At 41.0% G+C, this 24,616-nt stretch overlaps 1 gene segment (V, D, J or C); it reads right to left on the bottom strand.

Annotated features, from left to right (window-relative positions):
* Positions 1-7: 7 nt before the first annotated feature.
* Positions 8-23,077, bottom strand: LOC132403538 (Ig kappa chain V-III region PC 2485/PC 4039-like). The segment is given in 3 exon segments: positions 8-127; positions 22,589-22,887; positions 22,970-23,077. Coding segments are annotated over 3 exon segments (459 nt in total).
* Positions 23,078-24,616: the final 1,539 nt, after the last annotated feature.

Genomic DNA, 24,616 nt, shown 5'->3' with positions numbered 1-24,616 from the left:
GTGTCAGTTATGGGAAGTCCTGGAGAATCCCAGCCTCCCGAACGGCCACATATGCGTCAGGTGCATCGAGCTGCAGCTCCTTAATGACCGCGTTGGGGAACTGGAGCTGCAGCTCGATGACCTTCTTCTGGTCAGGAAGGATGAGGAGGTGTTGGATAGGAGCTATATGTAAGTCGTTCCACCGGGGCCTCAGAAGACAGATAAGTGGGTAACAGTCAGGAGAGGGAAGGCCAAGAGAGTACCATGTGGCTGTCCCCCTCAACAATAGGTACTCCTGCTTGAGTACTGTTGGGAGAGACGGCCTACCTAGGAGAAGCAACAGTGGCCGCACCTCTGGCCCTGTGGCTTAGAAAGGTAGGGAAAGGAAGAGGATGGCAGCAGTGATAGGGGACTCTATAGTTAGGGGGGGTCAGACAGACTATCCTGTGGACGCAAGAAAGAAAAACGGATGGTAGTTTGCCTCCCAGGTTGTCAGGGTGCAGGGATGTTTCTGGTCGCGTCCAAGATATCCTGAAGTGGGAAGGAGAACAGCCAGAGGTCGTGGTACATATTGGTACCAACGACATAGGTAGGAAAAGGGACGGGGTCCTGAAAACAAACTACAGGGAGTTAGGAACGAAGTTCAGAAGCAGGACCTCAAAGGTAGTAATCTCGGGATTACTGCCTGTGCCACGTGACATTGAATATAGGAATAGATGAGTTGGAGGATGAATTTGTGGCTGAGGAAGTGGAACATGGGACAGGGATTCAGATTTCTGGACCATTGGAATCTTTTTCCGGGCAGGTGTGTCCTGTAGAAAAAAAGGGCAGGTTGCACTTGAATCCAAGGGGGACCAATATCCTGGCGGGGAGGTTTGCTAAGGCTATTGGGGTAAGTTTAAACTAGAATTGCTGGGGGTGGTACCCGAACTGAAAGGACGGAGGAAGAGGTGGTTGGCTCACAAATAGAAAAAGCTTATAGACAGTGCGAGAGGGAGGATAGGCAGGTGATAGAGAAGGGACGCGTTCAGACCGATGGTTTGAGATGTGTCTATTTTAATGCAAGGAGTATTATGATTAAAAAGGATGAGCTTAGAGCGTAGATCAGTACTTGATGTGGCCATTACAGAGATTTGGATGGCTCAGGGGCAGGAATGGTGACAGGCTTTAGATGTTTCAGAAAGGACAGGGAGGGAGGTAAAAGAAGTGGGGGCGTGGCACTGCTAATCAGAGATAGTGTCATGGCTGCAGAAAAGGAGGACGCCATGGAGGGATTGTCTACCGAGTCTCTGTGGATGGAAATTAGGAACAACAAGGTGTCAATAACCAACTGGGTGTTTTTATAGACCACCCAATAGGAACAGGGACATAGAGGAGCAGATAGGGAGACAGATTCTGGAAAGGTGTAATAATAACAGGGTTGTCGTGGTGGGAGATTTTAATTTCCCATATATTGATTGGCAGCTCCCTAGAGCAAGGGGGTTAGATGAGGTGGAGTTTGTTAGATGTGTTCAGGAAGGTTTCTTGACACAATGTGTAGATAAGCCTACAAGAGTAGAGGCTGTACTTGATTTGGTATTGGGAAATGAACCTGGTCAGGTGTCAGGTCTCTCAGTGGGAGATCATTTTGGAGATAGTGATCACAATTCTATCTCCTTTACCACAGCATTGGAGAGAAATAGGAACAGATAAGTTAGGAAAGCGTTTAATTGGAGTAAGGGGAAATATGAAGCTATCAGGCAAGAACAGATCAGATAAAGGATGTACTGGAGCTCTTAGAAAGCATCAAGTTGGATAAGTCACGAGAGCAGACGAGATGTACCACAGGCTACTGTGGGAGGCACGCGAGGAGATTACTGAGCCTCTGGCGATTATCTTTGCATTATCAATGAAAATGGGAGAGGTTCCAGATGATTGGAGGGTTGCAGATGTTGTTCCTTTATTCAAGAAAGGGAGAAGAGATAGCCGAGAAAGTATAGACCAGTGAGACCTACTTCAGTGGTTGGTAAGATAATGGAAAAGGTCCTGAGAGACAGGATTCATGAACATTTGGAGAAACATAATATGATTAGGAATAGTCAGCATGGCTTTGTCAAAGGCAGATCGTGCCTTACGAGCCTGATTGAATTTTTTGAAGTTGTGACTAAATACATGGATGAAGGTAGAGCAGTAGATGTGGTGTATATGGATTTCAGCAAAGCATTTGATAAGATACCCAATGCAAAGCTTATTGAGAAAGTAAGGAGGCATGGGATCCAAGGAAACTTCGCTTTGTGGATCCAGAGCTGGCTTGGCAACAGAAGGCAAAGAGTATTTGTAGACTGGTCACATTCTGCATGGAGGTCGGTAACCAATGGTGTGCCTCAGGGATCTGCTCTGGTGCCCTTACTCATCGTGATTTTTATAAATGACCTGGATGAGGAAGTGGCGGGAGGGGTTAGTAGATCTGCTGATGACACAAAGGTTGGGGGTGTTGTGGATAGTGTGGAGGGCTGTCAGAGGTTACAGTGGGACATTGATAGGATGCAAAACTGGGCTGAGAAATGGCAGATGGAGTTCAACCAAGATAAGTGTCAGGTGGTTCATTTTGGTAGGTCAAATATGATGGCAGAATATAGTATTAATGTTAAGACTCTTGGCAGTGTGGAGGGTTAGAAGGATATTGTGGTCAGAGTCCATAGGGGACTCAAAGCTGCTATGCAGGTTGACTCTGTGGTTAAGAAGGCATACGGTGCATGGCCTTCATCAATCGTGGGATTGAGTTTAACTGCGAGAGGTAATGTTGCAGCTGTATAGGGCCGTGGTTAGACCCCACCTGGAGTACTGTGCTCCGTTCTGGTCGCCTCACTACAGGAAGGATGTGGAGACCATAGAAAGTGTGCAGAGGAGATTCCCAAGGATGTTGCCTGGATTGTGGAGCATGCCTTATGAGAATAGGTTGAGTGAACTCGGCCTTTTCTCCTTGGAACGACGGAGGATGAGAGGTGAACTGATAGTGTAAAAGATGATGAAGGGCATTGATCGTGTGGATGGTCAGAGTCTTAGAGGCTTTTTCCAGGGCTGAAATGGCTAACACGAGAGGGCATAGTTTTAAGGTGCTTGGAAACAGGTATAGCGGAGATGTCAGTGTTAAGTTTTTTTACACAGACAGTGGTGAGTGCGTGGAATGAGCTGCCGGCGACGGTGATGGCGGTGGATACGATAGGGTCTTTTTAAGAGACTCCTGGATAGGTACATGGAACTTAGAAAAATAGAGGGCTATGGGTAACCCTAAGTAATTTCGAAAGTAAGTACATGTTCGGTAAAGCATTGTGGGCCGAAGGGCCTGTATTATGCTGTAGTGTTTCTATGTTTCTATAACAGATTTAACTATAGATGGATGCATGGAGTTGGGGGTCATGTATTAGCATGGATAGAGGACAGCAACTGTACGGGTGCTGGTGAGGACATATCTGGAGTACAGCCTGCAGTTTGGATCTCGTACTTTAGAAAATATATACTCGCTTTGTAGGCGATACAGAAGCGGGTTACTCGGTTAATTCTGAAGATGGCGTGGGGGGAGGGATTAGCCTATGAGAAGAGAGTGTCTGCTGTAGAATTCTTTGTCTAGGAAGGCAGTAGATGCTATCTCATTAAGTAGAGCAAATACATAAACACAGTTTTGATTAGTCGAGGAATTGAGGTTAGAAAAGACAGATAGATGGAGCTGAGTCATGGTTTCATCAATTGGTGCAGCAGGGTTAGACGGACTACTCCTTCTCCCATTTCTGAAGTTCTATCGTCCTTATTTACTAGGATCACTGTTCGTGACTTCTCTTTTCTCTTACTTCTCCTTCATTGAATGTCAAAAAAACGCACAGCCTTAAAATGGTCACTATTGGTGGAGAGACAGCAGTGCTGGATTCTGATTATTTTGATCCAAGGTTCTTTCAGAAGTCAAGAATGAAATATAAAATGCGTGACTCCATGATCGTTACCTTAAGTTCCAAGAGAATAAAGGAATTGAAAATGGAGCGTTGCAAAAGTCTAACAACAATGAAGAAAGAGAAGGGAAAGAAGATGATGAGCCAATATGATTCCAAAATAATACAAAGAACTGTAACCACTAGGGGAGACACTGCACAATTGCATACACAGGTAATTATATAAAATACTAGCAGGCATGTAAAAGTTAAACTGCAAAGAAATAGCAATTACATAGTCTAATCCAACACTAGGAACTGGGAGGCTCTGCTTTAAATCAAAAATAATACCCTGGTCATTGAAGGTAAACAGAAGCAAAGCACGCAAAATGCTGGAAACTCAGCAGGTCAGGCAATATCTCTGGGAAAAAAAAAACAGTAAGCATTTTAAGCTGAGATATGTGGCTTCCCTGCCCCCACCACCGACGCTGCAGGCATCCACATTTGCACAATTTCCCGAACCACCGTGCTCACCAGGTCTTCCCGTCGCCTAAACAGTGATAATGTCCCTCTTGTCCTCACCTACACCGGATGGGCCTTCGCTTCCAAAACATTATTCTTCAGAACTTCTGCTATCTCTAAAGGAATCCACCACTAAACATACCTTTACCTCTTCTGCACCCTCCCCCCAGCACTCTCCGCTTTCCACAGCAATCATTCCTTTTGTGGTCCGCTTGTCCATTCGGCCTTCCCTGCATTTACCCCTGCAAGCAGCCAAAGTACTACACCTGCCCATTCACCTTCTACCTCACCTGTATTGAATCCATAAGATCATAACATATAGGACAAAAATTAGGCCACTTAACCCTTCGAGTCTGCTCCATCTTCCTCTCAGCCCAGTCTCCAGCCTTCTCCCCCGAAACCCTTCATTCCTTGACAAAACAAGAATTTTTCAACCTCAGAACAATGACTTGGACTCCACAGCCACATATGCCAATGAATTCCACAGACTCATCCCTCTCCAGCAAAATTAATTCGTCATCATCTCCATTCTAAATGGGTGCTCTCCATTCTGTGCCCTTTGGTCTTAGATTCGTGCCTCCACAATAGGAAGCATCCTCTCCACATCGACTCTGTAGAGGCCACTCAACCTTTGATAGGTTTTCATGAGTTCTCCTCATTTATCTGAATTCCAGGGAACACGGGTACAAAGCCATCAATCAGTCCTCGGATGGTAACCATTCATTCCCAAAATCATCCTCGTGAACCTCATCTAAACCCCTCCAATTTCAGCACATCTTTTCTTAGATAAGGAGCCCAAAACTGCTCTCAATACTCCAAATGAGGCCTTACCAGTGCCTTATAAAGCCTCAACATTACATCCTTGTTTTTATATTCTAGTCCCCTTGAAATGGAAGTTAACACTATATTTGCCCTCCTCGCCACGGACTCAACTTGCGAGTTACCCTTTAGGGAATCCTGCACGAGGACGCCCAAGTCCTTTTCCAACTCGGAATTTTGAATTTTCTTTCCATTTCGAAAACAGTCCATGCTTTGATTGCTTCTACCAAAGTTCATGACTGTACATTTCCCTGACACTGAATTCCATCTGCCAATTTTTTGCCATTCTTCTCATCTCTCTAAGTCCTTCTGCAGTTTTCCTACTTCCTCATAACTACCTGTTCCTCCATCTATCTTCCTATTGTCCAGAAACGTGGCCTCTATGCCATCATTTAAATCATTGACATAGAACATAAAAAGAAGTGGTCCCAACACAGGCCCTTGTGAAACACTGCCAGTCACTGGCAGCCGATCAGAAACAATTCCCTTTATTCCCACTTTATGCCTCCTGCCAATCAGCCAAAACTCTGTCGATGCCAGGATCTGTCCTGTATCTGCTTAACTAGTTAAGCAGCATGATGTGCAGCACTTTGTCAAAGGTTTTTGAGAAAACAAGTACACAACATCCATTGATTCTCTTTTGTCTAATCTGCTTATTATTGCTTTAAGGCTTTCTAACAGCTTTACCAGGCAAGATTTTCCCTGAATAAACCAATCTTACTTCGGACTATTTTATTATGTGTCTCCAATTACCACGAAAGCACATCATTAACAATTTACTCCAACAACTTCCCAACCACTGAGGTCAGACTAACTAGGCTATATTTTCCTTTCTTCCCTTGTGAAGAGTGGATTGACATTAGCAATGTTCCAGCCCTCCAGAATCATAACAGAATCTATTGATTATTGAAAGGTCATTTCTAAAGCCTCCACAATAACTTCAGCCACCTCTTTCAGAACCCTGGAGTGCAGACAATCTGGTCCAGCTGATTTATCTAACGTCAGTCCTTTCAGTTTCCTAAGCATGTCAACTTCAGTCACTTCTGCCCCATGGCACACTGTTAATGTCTTCCATAGTAAAGACCGGTGGAAAATACTTTATCGATTCACCTTCCATTTCTTTGCATCCCATTACTACCCCTCTAGCAAAAATTTCCAGCAGTCCAACATGTATTTCCGATTCTCGTTTACCCTTTACTTCTCTGAAGAAACTTTAAGTATCCTCTTTAATATTATAGTTTAGCGTACCTTCGTATTCCATCTTTATGATTTTTTTTAGTTGCTATCTGTTAGGACTTTAAAAGCTTCTCAATCACCAAACTTCCCACAAATCTTTGCTCTATTACATGCCCTTTCATTTGCTTTTATATTCCTTCTCTTTAGCTTTTATGTTGGCTTTGATATCTCTTGTCAGCCACAGTTGTGTCATCTTGTCGTTAGAATACTTATTCTTCCTATCCTGCGCCTTTTGAAATGCTCTCAGAAATTCTAGTCGTTGCTGCTCTTCCATCATCCCTGCTTGTGTCCTCTTGGTCAGCTCCTCTCTCGAGACTCTTTAATTCCTTTTACTCCAATGTAATTCTGATACGTCTGACATTAGGTTCTCCCACTCAGATTGTAGGATGAAGTCTATCAAATTATGACCGCTGTCTCCTAAGAGTTCCTTTACCCTAAGCTCACTAATCAATTGCGGTTCATAGCACCAAGCCCAATACGGAATAGCCGATCTCCTCGTGGGCTCAACCACGAGCTGCCCTATACTGTAACTCCCTTGTAATATCTTAGCTTTACCTACACGGATTCTACATCTTCTTGGTTATTCGATTTCAGGACTTACGAAAGAGCCACCCACCCTTATATTTCCACCTGCCTGTCTTTGCTATAAACTGTGTAAAGTTCTCGATTCGGTCCTTACAGATGAGGCAACAATTCACCTGCGAATCTGCTGGGATCATCTATTGTGTCCGGTGCCCCCGTTGCAGCCCCCGATATGTCATAAATTGGGGGACCACTTTGTCTGTCACTAGCACTCCATCGGACAAAAGCGGCACTTCCCGGTGGCCAAACAATTTAATTCTTATTCCCACTGCAGTTCTGTCATGTTAGCTCATAGGTTCCTTTTGAGGCCACCCTCAGGGTCGAGGAACATCACCTTATATTCCGTACGGGAAAACTGCAACCTGTCGGCATAATTATTGATTTCTTCTTCCGGTAAAAAAAATCTACCCCCTCCCCTCTTCTTCCATTTCTCATTCCGTCCTCTTACTTCTTCCTGCCTTTCCCCTCACCCTGTGTCTCCGCCTCCTTTCTTGTCTCCTATCGTCCACTCTACTCTCCTATAAAATTGATCCTTCGCCCGCAATTTACCTTTACTACCCACATGGCTTCACCTATCACATTCTAGCTAAACTTCACCCTCCCCCACCTTCTCATTCTTCCTTCCTTTCCAGTCGTGAAGAAGGGTTTCAGCCGGAAACGCCGACAGTTTATCCATTTCTATGGATGCTATCTGACCTGCCGAGTTCCTCCAGCAGTTTGGGTGTGTTGCTTTAGACTTCCAGCATTTGCAGAATTCCTCATATTACGATAAATAGAGTCAACATTTCTCAGTCTCCAGGATAAAGGTTTGCTTTTCACCCGAAATTTCAAACGCCCAAAGGCTCACTGTGGTTGCAGAAATCTACAAAATGCACCCTGCTAGGCTACTGCTACAGAGCGGAAGGGTGCAGGAAACATAAATGATTTTGTTCCCGTTTATATTTGTCCAGAAATAGAACATACTATACATCACCGATCCTCAGTTATCAATGAATCGAAACCTTGGTGCCCCTTCGCAGCACTGAGAGCGCACCTTCACAAGAAGGGTTGCAGCGTCCGAAGAGGTAGCTTATCTCCACCTTCTGTATTACTCTCTATCATGTGCCTTGCCGATGGCAGAAATGCTTTGGGATGTCAGGCTGCGAGTAGGGTCTCCAACCCGTCACCTGCTCCTCTGGCCACTGTTATGTCTTCTCAGGGATAGCGGAGTTGGCAATAAATGGCGATGTAACGTTCTCCTTCGGGTGTACTAATAACGCCGAATTCAACGTCCGGATAAACCACAGTCAATGAAACCAGATCGCAGTAAGATTAACCATTTACTGTTCACTCTTCACATTAACATATGGTGAAAACTGTTGATAAAACAATACAAGATTGATACAGTATTTGTTCCTTCCTTAATATCACATTTCAAGTGTAAATACTTGCAAAGGTGACTATAACTACATTACACTAAGGTGCAGTATACAGGGAGAGTTTACCTGCTCCATTGACTACTTTAAATACACTTCCATGCAAACTATCCGCGACTCTTTAACTAACGAAAGCATAAACATTATCTACCGTCGTTACTTCTAACAGGATCGGCATTAACATCTTAGTTCAATATATCGATTATCTATTATCTTACAGCGTTGCTCTCACTGTGATTTCTCATGCCTGCAAAACTACTTCTGCTCAGGTGAGCCTCGTGGAAAGCCCCCACCCTCGCGCTAATTTCAAACCGGTATTTTCCCACAAGACGCGGCGAAACCGGATGTGACGTCATCGCATGCCGATATATTTTACAAGCAATGAATATACTTTAAACACTTCTAATTCTAACTAGAAAATACTATTGAATGAATTACTAAGCGAAAATATTATAAACTAAATAACTGTCGTAAAGACAGCACACTCCCCGCTTGACCTTCGTAAGGTCACAATGAGCAGAGTACAAAACTTAGTCTCTTAATCAGTCATTGGGTAGAAGTAGAATAACTTCTGTAACTGGCCTTTGGTAAATTTTCACATCGCCTTGGTCGGTAGTCTTCAATTCGATCTTCCTGACATGTCCATCCTCGCTAGGGAATGTAGCAGTGATTCTGGCCATTGGCCAGCTGTTGCGGGTGATCTGCTTGTCCCTGAGCAGGACTAGGTCTCCAACTTGAAGATTCCTGCGGGGTTCTGTCCACTTTCGTCTCTGTTGCAACAAAGGTAGATATTTTTGTCTCCAGCGAGGCCAGAACTGATTTGCCAGAGCCTGGACTTGTCTCCATTGCTTTGTGTACAAATCCTTGTCTGAGAAGTCTCCTGGTGGAGGAGGTGCTCCTGCCTTCTGCGTAAGGAGCGTTGATGGCGAAAGTATAAAGGGGTTTTCTGGGTCAGAAGACACAGGTAGGAATGATTGTGCGTTTATAATGGCTGTGACCTCTGCCATTAGGGTGCACAGTACCTCGTGGGCCAATCAGGTGCGTTGCTGCATCTCAGGTTTCCTTTTCTGGGTTTTCCGGAAGGATGTGAACCGTTTGACTGCCTGCTCTTTGTTATCTGGTGAGCGCTGACGTGGTTCTCTGAAAGGCAATGGGGCAACCCCATTATTTGCTTCATCTCTGAAGACCTTGGTGTCTTTGGGTTTTAAAGAAATGGTATCTTGAGCTGATTGTGCAAGTTTGTTTCCGTGCTCGGTTTGAACAAAAACTGACTGACCTAGCGTCTCATCGGTTGCTTTACACTTGGTAATGTCTTGTTGTGCTTCTTTAGGGTACACCTCAGTGAGGCAGATCTCGGAACAAGAACGGCTTGACTGAGTTTGACCGCAAACTTCTGTACAGTTCGAGCTGACAATTGTTGTCCTGGAGTGAACCTCTCCCTCCCCGCCGTCTTGTTGTGGGGGTGAAGGAGCGTTGACGGTTCTTTCATTCTTGACTTCATCACGGAGCCGTGAGGGTAAATTTCCTTCCTCGTATGGATGTGATGCAATCGTGACTCTCTGAGGTTCCTCATAGCTGGGGAAGTTATCGAATACGTATGGAGAGGGGAGACGAGCCTGCCTGTCTATTTGAGATTGTACATAGTCGCTTGTGCGTTCCAGTCTGGTCCTTTCTAAAGTAGATCTTGCTTCGGTCAGATCACGCGACCCTTCGGCTTCTTTTATGTACTTTGCTTCCACCATGGCAGCTTCTTCTTCTCTTTCTAGCTGCAGCACTTGCAACTCTGTCGATATTTTTGCCATTTCCAACTGGGTTTCGGCTTCTCTGGCAGCCTTTTCTTTCTGGATTTCGGCTTCTCTGATGGCCCTGGCAGCCTTTTCTTTCTGGATTTCGGCTTCTCTGATGGCCTGTTCTTTCTGGATTTCGGCTTCTCTGATGGCCTGTTCTTTCTGGATTTCGGCTTCTCTGATGGCCTGTTCTTTTTGGATTTCGGCTTCTCTGATGGCCCTTTCGGCTTCTCTAGCAGCCTTTTCTTTCTGGATTTCGGCTTCTCGGGTAGCCTGTTTCATTTTCAAAACTGCTTCTTGTCTGGCGTAACGCAGTCGCACCTTGGCGGCTTCTGCCTTGGCTCTTGCCTGGGTGGACTTACTTGATGTCGGTTTACCGCCCTTGTCGCTGGGCGGCGTCGACTTGATGCTGGATCGAGCTGACATTGCAGCACTTGAAACACCTGATAATGCCGCTTTTTCACTGTAACGTTCTCCTTCGGGTGTACTAATAACGCCGAATTCAACGTCCGGATAAACCACAGTCAATGAAACCAGATCGCAGTAAGATTAACCATTTACTGTTCACTCTTCACATTAACATATGGTGAAAACTGTTGATAAAACAATACAAGATTGATACAGTATTTGTTCCTTCCTTAATATCACATTTCAAGTGTAAGTACTTGCAAAGGTGACTATAACTACATTACACTAAGGTGCAGTATACAGGGAGAGTTTACCTGCTCCATTGACTACTTTAAATACACTTCCATGCAAACTATCCGCGACTCTTTAACTAACGAAAGCATAAACATTATCTACCGTCGTTACTTCTAACAGGATCGGCATTAACATCTTAGTTCAATATATCGATTATCTATTAACTTACAGCGTTGCTCTCACTGTGATTTCTCATGCCTGCAAAACTACTTCTGCTCAGGTGAGCCTCGTGGAAAGCCCCCACCCTCGCGCTAATTTCAAACCGGTATTTTCCCACAAGACGCGGCGAAACCGGATGTGACGTCATCGCATGCCGATATATTTTACATGCAATGAATATACTTTAAACACTTCTAATTCTAACTAGAAAATACTATTGAATGAATTACTAAGCGAAAATATTATAAACTAAATAACTGTCGTAAAGACAGCACAGGCGATATCGACAAGGACACCCGGATCCCAAACTGTTAGCGAAGGAATATAGTGCAAACAGTTAAATTAATTATTTTAATTTATTATTTCAATCATTACAGTATAGCTGGTGCTGGTATCCCAATAACGCTAATGCATGATCGGGATCTAACTCCGCCACGGACGGACAGAAGTTCGGCTGCGAAAGGAGGATGGGTGGGCGTGGGGTTAGCAACCCCATCGCGTAAAACCTCAGAACTACGGAAACGACAAAAGAAGCTCCCCGGGAGAGGAAGGATAGGCCAAGAGAACAGGCTACACTTTGGGAAAACTTGAAAGACTGGCCCTGGACTGAGATCTCTGGCGAGCTGCTGTCGGCGGCCAATGCCCCGATAGGGGTACTGGCTTTCAGTAAAGGAAGTATGATTGGCATCTGTTTGTTTAGTACACACGATGGGATGTGTATTTAAATTCCAATATTAAAATATTCCGATAAAAACATTATTTTAAACTTAACGAATGAAAGAAGCCTTCGAAAGGCCTCCACATCCTTTCACTCTGTCCTTTTCGCTGAGAGCTGCTATCGAACAGTTGTGACAAAGAGATTTGGTGAAGGAACCCGGTGAACAAAGCCACGGTCGAGTATGCCATTTCTTGTAGTAGGCCACATACGCTAACCCATCCCGCGCCCCGTTTTTTTTTTGCAGGAGCTGGATGCCAGGGGCGGAGATATGCAGCAGAGCTTAATCCTTACATACTGTTCGGGTCAAATTTGACCCATTTTGACATTTGACAGCAGTAAAAATATCCTAAATATCATTTTTACCCGAAATTTGATGACTTTTCTTAAAGTGACCCAAAATGCGCAGAAATAAAAAATAATTAAATTTTTTATACTTTTTTGGAGGAGCTACAAATTTTTGTACATTGAGGCTGTTTCGGGTCAGATTTGACCCTTATCTATTGAAATGGATTTTAGATCTCTGCAACATTAATTAAGGATTAATCACCCATTTATTAATGTCAGATAGGCTCTTTATACGTTCTAAATAGATCCGTGGTTCAAAATTTGGTATAGACACTTGTTATGAGGGGATTCTTGGGCCAGGTCAAAATTAACCTGGACCATACTGTGAAGGTGTAGAATATGAACAGGTGGTGGGGGTTAAGAAGTGGCAGCAGAAACAGGCCACCCCGCCCTTCCATCCTTTTTACTATTCGTCAAGATGACGATAGGTCTCCCTCAGCGCTATTGCAGCGCATCCCCACAACCACCTCGTGGCGACAAACAGCTGGCCGATTGCGGAGATATGTACCCTACGGCGGAGAAATCCTTCAGTCCACCCATACATCACTTTCAACTCAACTTCATGCGGTCGAGGGAGATAACGAACAGAATACAAACCGTGATTAAAAGCGGACCTCGTTTTTAATCATTTCTTTTTTTAATCGGTAACTGCTGAAGAAGTAATTTTGCTCTGCATGTTAGTACAACGGCAATCGAAAGAGCGGCTAATTACCCGCCGGCTTCTAGTCACATGGTTTTAAAGACTTTCTGCTCCGAAACTCGTACTGAAGTCACCACTGCGGAAGACAATTGGACTGCATTGTTTGTGTAGTCAAAGGAACCGAATCACTGCATTAAAGTTAAACTCTCTAGTTCGTTCAGCCCTGCGCTCAGCTATGGTTGCGGACTGCCCCAACTCCTGTGTAGAATGCCGTTCATTTCCGACCTTGGTTCTAGTTCCGTGACAGGGAATCTTAGACAGCCACAACGCACGCAGCTCCCGCCACTTCACCCTCTCGCCGCATGTGGAAACCTGAATCTATTAGGGCAGGGTGGGAGTGGGCTTCCATTCGTAGGATGCTGATGCTGAAATGACATCGCTCTTCTTCCCGCACTGATGCTACCTGACCACGTGGCTTCAACGTGATGCTTTTTATTGCTCCAGGTGACAGCACCTACCGTCTCTTGAGTGTCGTCTTGTTACGGTAGTTCTTCAGACTTCCATGAACGCACCCCTCTGGAAAATGCTCAGTATTTCCCGATTTGAAAGTAGCGAACACTTTAAAGCGAATTTGATTTTAAAACAACCACATACAGTCAAGAGTATCCAGAACAGCAAGCCTAGCCGCTTTTAGACCCAATTATATATCATTTAATGATTTCGGTTGAAATAGGTCCGTTGTGCCTGTTTTAAACATTAATTGATGACGAGCATCCATCACATTCATCGACAAGAACTCGTCCTTCCAATGCCCCCTGTGTGTATGGTGTTGCTTTAATTCATTTTCCCGCGTGTAATATTTTTTTGAAAACTTTTTTATTGCGTTTTTAAGTGATTACAGAGTAAAGTATGGAAAAAAATGTATATAACTCTTCCCCCCTCCCCTTAACCCCTCCCCCCGAACTTCCCTATAGAAAAGAAAAAAAGAAAAAAAAGAAAGAGTGCCTGGTTGTTGGAAGATCTCCACATACTCCATGGAGTTCGTAATAACTTTAGTATATATATTTATTTCTTTCCCCAAGTAACCAATTGTTTCATCTTCAGAGCACCTATATATTTAGTCCTGTCTTTTGTAAAAAAGGGCACCAAATTTTCAGAAATGTTTCATATTTATCTCTTAAATTATAAGTAATTTTTTCTACTGCCAGTGCAATTTTTATGACTTCTTTCTGATATTTATTTAGTTTGAGTTTCGGTTTTATCCCTTCAATATCACCTAGTAAGACTAATATTGGATTATGAGGAAGTTGTGTTCCTGTAATTTGTTCCAGTAAAAGTCTTAAATTTGTCCAAAAAGGTTGAATTTTAGAACAAGACCATGTAGAATGTAAAAAAGTACCAGTTTCTTGGTTACATCGGAAACACTGATCAGATAAATTTGGATTTAATTTTTTTTATTTTTGTGGTGTAATATATAATTGATGTAGAAAATTATATTGCACTAATCTTAACCAAACATTTATTGTATTTGTCATACTATCAAGACATAGTCTTGACCAATTTGTTTCTTCAATTTTAATATTCAAATCACTTTCCCAATTTTGTCTTGACTTATGGACTCCTTGTTAAATTGTCTGTTTTTGAATCAAATTATACATACAAGATATAAATTTTTTAATCTTTCCTTTTGGAATTAAAATTTCTATTTCATTAGATTTCGGCAATAACATTGTTTGACCTAATTTTTCTCTTAAATAAGCCCTCAGTTGAAAGTAACAAAAAGAAGTGTTATTTGATACTTTATATTTATTCTTTAATTGATCAAATGACATTAATATACCTCCTTCAAAACAATCTCCTATAGATCTAATCCCTTTTTGAAACCAATTAAATAAAAGTTGATTGTCCATTGTAAAAGGAATAAGTCTATTTTGAATTAAAGATCTCTTTGCTAATAAAGATTTTTTTGTCTCATCATCAACATTTATCTTATTCCATAAGTCAATCAAATGTTTTAATATAGGAGATTCTTTCTTTTCCCGTATCCATTTAGATTCCCATTTATATATTAAATCTTCTGGTACGTTTTCTCCTATTTTATCTAGTTCTATTCTAATCCATGCCGGTTTATCTTTCTCGAAAAAAGATGCAATAAATCTAAGTTGATTTGCTTTATAATAATTCTTAAAATTTGGAAGTTGTAACCCTCCTAGATCAAATTTCCATGTCAATTTTTCCAACGATATTCTTGACATCTTACCTTTCCAGAGAAACTTCCTCACATATTTGTTTAACTCTTGAAAAAACTTCTGGGGTAATTGTATTGGTAATGATTGAAATAAATATTATAGTCTGGGGAATATATTCATTTTTATAGTCTTTACTCTACCTACTAATGTTATTGGTAATGCCATCCATTTATCAAGATCTTCCTGAATTTTTTTCAAAAGTGGTAAATAATTTAATTTGTATAAGTTTTTATGTCATTATCAACTCTTATACCTAAATACTTTATACCATTTGCCGGCCATCTAAATTGAGTTATTAATCGACATTGACTATAGTCTCCATTAGAAAGAGGTAAAATTTCACTTTTATCCCAATTTATTTTATAACCTGATATTTTCCCATATTCTTCTAATCTATAAGATAATTTGCGTAATGAATGTAATGGATCTGTTAAATAAAGTAGAACATCATCAGCAAATAAGTTAATCTTGTATTCTTCTTGATTAATTCTGAAACCCTTAATATCTGGGTCCATTCTAATTAATTCAGTTAATGGCTCTATTGCCAACACAAATAAAGCAGGTGATAATGGACAACCTTGCCTAGTTGATCTTGTTAACTGAAATGATGTTGAAATTTGGCCATTTGTCACTACTTTAGCTTTGGGATTAGTATTTAAAGTTTTAATCCATTTTATATATGATGTTCCTAATCCATATTTTTCCAATACCTTAAATAAAAAATCCCAATCCAATCTATCAAATGCTTTTTCTGCATCTAAAGCAACTGCCACAGTCGTTTCCTCCCTCTTTTGCGCTAAATGGATTATACTAAATAACCGAGTTACATTATCTGCCGATTGTCTATTTTTAATAAATCCTGTTTGATCCATATGCACTAATTTTGGTAAGTATTTAGATAATCTATTAGATAAGATTTTTGCTATTATTTTATAATCAGTGTTTAATAAAGAAATGGGTCTATGTGATGCTGGTTTTAAAAGGTCTCTATCTTTTTTTGGCAATACTATTAAAATAGCTGTTGAAAAAGATTCTGGAAGTTTATGCGTTCTTTCCGCTTGATGTATTAACTCCATAAGAGGAGGAATTAATAAATCTTTAAAGTTTTTATAAAATTCAGGCGGAAAACCATCTTCTCCTGGAGATGTATTACTTTGAAGTGATCCCAGAGCTTCTTCAATCTCCTTCAATGTAAAAGGCATACCTACTCCCTTCTGTTCTTCCATATTTAATTTTGGAAGAGTTATTTGTGATCAAAATCTTTCAATCTTGAGGTCACCATTTTTTGATTCTGATTTATACAACTCAGAATAAAAATTCTTAAAAGCTTCACTAATTTCTAGAGGCTTATAAGTAATTTTATTTACTTTTGTTCGAATTGCATTTATTGTTTTAGAAGTCTGATCTGTTTTTAACTGCCATGCAAGGACCTTATGTGATCTTTCACCTAGAATCATAATATCTCTGTTTAGTTCACATAATTGCTTTTTCTGTTCGATGTGTCTGGAGTGTATTATATTTTAACTTCTTATTAATAAGTTCTCTTCGTTTCTCTTCTGTCATATTTCTTTGAGATTCTTTTTCTAATTTTATAATCTCTTTTTCCAATTGATCTATTTCTATTATATATTCCTTCTTAATTTTAGAAGTATAACTTATTATCTGACCTCTCAAATATGCCTTCATTGCTTCCCATAATATAAATTTATCATCAACTGAATGTAAATTTGTATCTAAAAAGAACTGAATCTGCTTTTTCATAAAATCACAAAAATCTTGACGTTTTAGTAGTATTGAATTAAATCTCCGTCTATAAATTGATTCCTCTTTATCTATCATTATCATTGTCATTATTAAAGGAGAGTGATCAGACAATATTCTTGCTTTATATTCCACATTTTTCACTCTATCTTCAATATTCGTTGATAATAGGAAAAAAATCTATCCTTGAGTATGTTTTATGTCTATTTGAATAAAATGAATAATCTCTTTCTTTTGGATTGATTCTTCTCCATATATCAATCAAATTTAATTCTTTCATCAATGATAGAGTTAATTTTACTACTTCTGGTTTTGTAACAGCCTTTGTTGATCTATCTAAAACTGGATCTAGACAAAAATTAAAATCTCCACCTATTAATATTTTATCATGTGTGTTAGCCAAATTCAAAAAGACCTCCTGTATAAATTTTACATCATTTTCATTTGGTGCATAAATATTCATAAGAGTCCATAGTTCTGAAAACGTTTGACAATGTATAATTAAATATCTTCCTGCCGAATCAATTAATACATTTTGAATTTAATTGGTAAATTTTCATAACCAAAATTGCAACTCCTCTCGCCTTTGAGTTAAATGAAGCTGCAATAACATTTCCAACCCAGTCTCTTTTTAATTTCTGATGTTCTATGTCTGTTAAATGAGTTTCTTGTAAGAAAGCTATATCTATATTCATTTTTTAATATATGTTAAAATTCTTTTTCTTTTTACTGGTCCATTAAGCCTATTAACATTAAAACTTTAAAAATTCAATAAATTAGTCATTGTTTTTAATTATGTTACTCCAATCTATAATAATGCCAAATCTTTCAACATTTGTGGTATCCTGGGAAATCTTTTTAGAAGTCTCCATGTTGCTATGTGTGTCCCCACCAATCATCCAGGCAAAAGATTAGAAGAAAAATAGAGTATAAAGTAAAAAACAAAATACCCCCCTACTAACGTTGTGAAAGAAAAAAAACACAACATTACCCCCCTCTGTTGTACGGGTCATGGCAATCGCCATGATTACACACGTGAATCCCGTAGTAACTGATTCAAAGCTCCCCAGCCCCCCGCAACATAAAAAGTATATATATAAGAAAAGAAAAAAATACTATTCTCAATTAATATTTCTAAAATTTTACTTTTCTCCCTTGTATCATCCTTAAATGTCCATCAGTTCCATTCGCTATCTCTGTCTTCGCCTTTAACCATTACGTTTAGAAGTCTCTACGTTTAATTAGCAAATAGATGGAAGTTTTTGTGCGAACACCTCCGCATCTCAATAATTGGAAAAAAATAATTTTCCCTCCTCCAAAAACATTATCAGTGTTGTTGGGTGACGCATTAAAAATTTATAACCTTTTTCCCATAAGACATTTTTAGCTGAATTAAATTCTTCACTTTCTCTTCAAAAGGTTATAACGTATATCAGGATAAAAAAGAATTTGTTTCTCTGCTATCATCAATGGTCCATTTCTTCTTTTGGCACCTTGGGCAGCCGCCCTCAGAATCTTTTTTTTATCCTGGTATCTTAAACATCTTATGAAAATTGATCGCGGATTTTGGTCATTTTGAGATCTTGGCCTTAAGGCTCTGTGCACCCTGTCAATCTCCCATTTTCAATTTTTCAGGGATCCATTTTTGAAAAACATTTATTGGGTCTTATCCTTCAGTATCTTCTTTAAGTCTAACAATTTTAATATTATTGGGTCTACTAAAATTTTCAAGCTTATCAATTTTTTCCACGAGTTGTTTTCTTTCTGATGTCCAGGCATTATTATCATCGTCCATTTTATTCATTCTTCCACCCATATCTTCCATTTTAATTTCCAAATCTGTAATTTTCTTTTTCATTTTTTCCTGTTCGTTTGTCATTTTATCAAACGTAGTCTCCATATTTATCATTTTTTTTCTTTAATTACTTTTTGGTTACTTTTAATGCATTTAATTTTTCTAATTTATGTATTATTTGCCTCAAAGTCTTTTTTATATTTTCAGAGGAACTTTTATCTCCATCTTCGTCTGATTTTTCCAGAATCTGACTCTCTCTCAGATTCACTTTCACTTTCGGTTTCAGTCGCAGCTGAGATTTGTAGTTCTGGTTGCTCTCGTTTGCGCATGCTCGTTCCTTTACGTTTGCGCAATTCTCGTTGATCTTTTCCTTTAGAAATGGCCGATGCTGCCGCAGTTTCCTGTTCTGTTTCGCCGGTGATGTATTGTACCTGAATCCGCGGTTCTTCGGTAGAAGTAGGCCTTGATTCTGTTCTAACTTGAGCTGTCTTCGTGGTAGTAGTTTTCTTCATGGCATAGCTTAAAACAATCCGGAGTAGTTTATAAGTAACCTTAAGAAAGTATTGACTAACTTTTCTTCACTTAAACATTTAACTTACTGATTTTTTTACGGGAGGGCTGGGTTCCAGCGTCTCGATCCTACGTCATCACGTGACGTCCCCCCAATATTTTCTGACTGAATTAATTTACCCTCAATCGAAGAAAGTACCCAGAGATGTCACAAAGGAATCTCAGGTACAGGACGATAGTGATCATTTGGTTCAAGGGGCACAGCGTCAGCAAATCCTAATAAATGTGATTCGAGGCATTTATTGGAGGATTAATAATGCTAAATCATACATATTACACAGTCGGGTCCCAGGGAATATGACGGACAGAAGCTTTGAGTACCTACAAGGATCTCTAAAAGTAGAATCACCGGCAGATAGGGCGGAGACGGAGGCATGAGATACGTGCGCTCGTTAGGCAGGGCTCAGAATATAAGAACAGCGAGTCTATGAGACAATTCTACTTTTATAGGGTCAAAGATAGAATGCTGTGTTCTGTTCTGGTTACTAACTATGTGAAGGATGCGATCGCACAAGACAGGGTGCACATTCATCACGATGTTCCCTATGGTGGAGAGTTTCAGTGATGAGAAGACACTGGAGGGTCTGGGTTCTGAGGAAACTGAGGTAAACAAAACTAAGAGGGGCATAGACAGGATAGATGGTAATGAACTATTCCTCTTAACTGGGATGGAGAAAACCGACGTGCACAGATATAAGGTAAAGAGTGAAGTATCTATCGAGTTCACCGACGTGTTGATTCTTGGCTGCCTCCTTCTACTGATGAAGAGAGATGATGAACAGCGTCTCGTTTAAAAAAATTCAATCTAATTTTCACATTCCTCCATTGCCTTTTCTCGGCAGTGTAACTAGTTGCCACGTTTCTTTCTCTTGTTCATTCTTCCGATGGTGGATTCCTAAACTTCGGGACGTCACCCGGAACCTTCCTGCCTTACCACCTATCATTTTTCTTTTAGGATAAATCATTGAAACTTAACATTTCCATCAAAATTGGATCTTTTATTTCCCCGTTTTTTTCAGTTTGGTAATGCTATTGCCTTCATTGTTGCTTTTGAAAGTGTTTCATTAAAGGAAGTTGTTGTGGAAAGATAAAAGGTTTCAAATAATGAGAGGTAAAGACTTTATCGAGCGAAATCACTCACAGATTGTTTAATTCACCCAAGGAATATGGACTTTGCAGGCTGAGCCAACATGACACAAAATTCCCAATTCTATTTTCAAACTGTGGTAAATTTTCTTGTGCATGTTCATCAGCGCTGTCAAGATGAAATGCGCTACAGTGGAAATGTGTTACTCCATGAAGAAACGATAGGCAGGTTATAATGACTGAAACTATGTCAGAAAGCCAATCTCTCGGAACCTAATCAAATACCTGACAACGTCAGGTAATTCAACAAAAATAAAAGCAAGAAGAAAGTCAAGGGATTATGAACTGTTGCTTTTTTACAAGTACAGCTAACCTGCATTCTGATAATCATATTTCAGCTTCAGTGATACGCAGCTATTTGCAGATTATTTCAATCCAAGTAACACTTGTAACAACTGGCATCACTGCATTTCTAGGTGTCTACGTAGTATCTATCCTCTGTGTGTTTGTCGTTTCAAACTGCAGGAACTGCTATCCACAGTTTATTAGTCTACAAAGCAGTGGGCATCTTTGAATGTCTTCAGCTTTCTAATTCATATGGCATGAATTATATGGCAAAAGTTATATGGCATGAACAGATAGAATTTATATGGCATGAATAGTTTCTGCCATCTCATATTACCATGAGTTTTCTAAATTTAGTAGTTTGTTATTTGCTATGTTGTTTGTTGATGGTATGTTCTTTACAATTAACCTCTATCACGTCGATTATTATTCTTGTATCATAAATGATTTTCATAGATTTAAAATATTTTCCAACGAGTCAGTTTAATATCTTGAAATGGCAGGCTAACAGTCCCGGCGATGGTTTTGTTTATATTAGAATGCGCTTTCCAAAGTTTGGAAATATTCACATCACTTACACAATTTTCATTATCGTAATTCGTGTCCTCAGTGAAGGCTATTGTTTCATAAAGTCAATGTAAAATGCATAAAACAATAACAGAAACGTTTCGGAAAGGAATGTACCTTACATTGTGAACTTGCAAGTGCAAGTAAAAAATGGAATGGCTCTGCAGAAAAGAAGGTTTCATTGTGCTGATCTTCTTAGCACCAGTGATGATTTGCTTCGTGGACCGGTGAAGCAGCTGTTTGCTGATCTTCAGGTTCCCTTTTTACGATCAGAGAAGGAACCACCAATGGAAATAGTGAGTTTCCACAGATGACTGATATTGTTTACTTGACATATATTCTCCTTTTTCGCTGTAGAAAACCTCAATACCACTTGTCAGCTAGGGTTCCATAATCCTGCCAGCATTGGCCTTCAATCTAATGGTATACTTAAATCAGGTAGGCTCTTGATTGCTAAGGGTATCAAAGGTTACGGGGACTAATCAGGAAAATGGCATTGAGAGGGGGTAAAAATCAGCGATGACGGAATGGAAGACAGACTCTCTGGGCCAAATTCCTATGTCTTATGGTCTTATACGGTCCCTGAACCCTCCCTATCACACTTCCGGACTCCTGCCACTCCCCTTACCTGCAAACAGCTTCTCCCAGTCAGCTTTTGCAGAATCCCGTCTAATGCCTTGAAAATTAGCCTTTCACCAATCTAGGACTTCAACGTGATGGCCAGTCCCATCTTCTTCTAAATTCATATAAAGACAGGTAGTCAGTGATCGCAGTGTGCCCCTCTCCCAAAAGTCACTTGCTCTGCCCAATTTTCCAACAGCAGATCAAGCGTTTCCTCTCTTTTTAATTTATTTACTGAGAGTTAGCACACAACCGGCCCTTCCGGCACATCGAGCAATTCCCCGATTTAATCCTATACTAATCACGGGACAATTTACAATGTCCAAGTAACCTACCACCTGGTATGTCTTTAGAATGTGGGACGGAACAGGCAGCGGCGGGAATTAGCCCACTACGATAGCATGCCGCCACACGCTTTGGTGAGGCAATCTACATATTATTTGTGAACAGTAGACAGTGGGTTTCAGAGGTGCTGTCAGAAATTGCCTTAGTAGCCTGGATTTCTTACAAATATTCAGCGTAGCTGGTAACAAGAATGAATCTTCAGGACAGTTGGTGGCTGTTAATGATAGGGGTTGTTTTATTTGGTATTTCGTTGAGCAGAAAAGTTTCCTTCTTTTTAATGGAATTGCGGACACTTCAGCTTCTGTCCCTGCCTCTTCAGCAGGTCCCAACTCCTGCCCGGCAGATCTAGGTAAGGTGCAGCATCCGGACCGGCGGTTCCCTTTGGCTGGCTGTTCGTCGAGGTTTTTGTGCTGAATTTGTTATCTATTACATGCTGTGCTAACCCAGTAGGCGCAGTAATAGGTGGCAGCACTTTCGGCGTCAACTTCGATTGAGAGATAGAATTCGGAATCTGATGTTTTTCCCGCATTGAAGGATGTCCCGAATCCCGAATCCCGCGTTACGCTATCTCCATAGTAGAGTATCCTTTCGAGCGGCTTGCCGGGTTTCTGTTGGTACCAGTGAAGGGGATAATAGCTGTTTACGGAGCCTCCATTCATTAGACACCGAACTAGCACAGCTTTCCCGACAGGCTTCGTCATCGATGCTTTGGGCTGGGTCAGGGTCTGAGCCACACTTCTACCTGCAAAACAGAGCAGAAAATGGTAAAAGAATCTGCGCGGCGGGACGGAGCAATAAAAGTTGAAGAGGAGTTGGTAACGCACAGCTGAAAAGCAGCACCACGAACCAGGCACCCTGCCTCATGCTTGTTGCGCCGGATCAGAGCTTGGAATCTGAGAGGAAGCGCAGTTTATCAGCTTTTGTTGTCGGGGCTGAACCCGCCTCAGTTCCTAACCCGGCCCGTGTCCAAATCACTTCTTTACATGAGACTGCTAGCGCCGCCTTTCTTAGGGGACGGCTGCCAGGGGCGGGGCATGTCACAGTTCATTTCTTCCTTTCATAATTTGGGGAGGTTGGCTGGATTATCTCTCAATGTCACTCGACCCCTCGGTCCTGTTTGCTCAATTCATTCCAATTAAAACTGATGTTTATCCTAAACAATACGAGGAAATTATGGAAACTCTCAGCAAGCAGGCAATATGAGTGCAGTGATGCAGATTTAAAGTTTCCGGTCGAAATTTCAGAAATATATCTACCAATGTTATTCTTTGGAGTTTTCCAATCTCGTTCCACCTCCTCGATTCCCACTGTCAGTAAGACTCTCCTGCCTCTTGCCGAAACCACTCAGTATGAACCCCTCAACTTTCTCGTTTGCTTGGGCACTGGATCCGGAGCGCCGCCTTCATGTCAACGTTTGTTTGTTCAGCTCTGCGCCCTGTTGAAGCAGTGGCCTCTAAAACGTCTGCGATGGCGGGGATGGTTGTGCTCGTGAGAGAGCTGGTTGAGTCAATAACCCTCTACTGCCTCTTGAATTGCAGACTCCATACAAGCTGAATATTCTCCGTGGTGTATATGTAAATGTATTGCAGGAGTCTCTGCTGACACACCACATCCCCTCAAACTCCGAATGAAATAGTGAAGTCTTGTGGTTTCGCCATGTTCCTGAATCGTACAGGGTGCGGACTACATTCGGTTTGGAGGAGTGCTCTCCAACTTGACCCTAATGGAACGCTGACGGTCCCCTCGCCCTGTTCTCCACCCTCTCAGCTGATTTCCTACCTCAGTGTCATTGATATTAATGAGCCTGGCAGTGTCCACAGAGCTGCCAAACGCCTTCCTGATGGGACATCGAAATCGAGTTCACATGTACCAGTAGCGCGGGCAGTTCGTTCAACACCCTCATGAATCTCTGAGAGGAGAGGTTTCCCTTCATGTTCCTCTTAAAATTCACCTTTCATTCTTAACCAATCACCTCTAGTTATAGACCAACCCAACCTCAGTGGGAAAATCCTATCTATACCCTTCATAATTTTGTATACCTCTTATCAAATCTCCCCTCCACCTTCTATGTTCCAAGGAATAAAGTCCTAAACTATTCAATCTTTCCTTAAAACTCAGGTTCTCTAGTACTGGCAATATCCTGGTATTTTTATTTTTATTCCTTCAGCCTTATTACACCTTTGCTGTAGGTAGGTGACCAAACCTGCACTCAATACTCTATATTAGGCCTGGGGAACATCTTACTCAACTTCAACATAACATCCCATCTCCTGTACTCAGTTCTTTGATGTACGGAGGTCAATGTACTAATTTTTTTCGTTATAGCCATATCTACCTGTGACGCCACTTTCAATCAATTACGGACCTGAATCCCCAGATCCCTTTGTCTACTACACTCCTCAGACCTACCGTGGTTGGTCCTAAAGAAGTCAACACCCCGCAGTTGTCTGAATTAAATTCTACTTGCAAGT

This window comes from Hypanus sabinus, chromosome 1, assembly GCF_030144855.1.
Source record: "Hypanus sabinus isolate sHypSab1 chromosome 1, sHypSab1.hap1, whole genome shotgun sequence".
In the NCBI taxonomy this organism is placed as follows: Eukaryota; Metazoa; Chordata; class Chondrichthyes; order Myliobatiformes; family Dasyatidae; genus Hypanus; species Hypanus sabinus.
The sequence above is the reverse complement of the archived record's forward strand: the minus strand, read 5'-3'. Positions and strand labels throughout refer to the sequence as shown.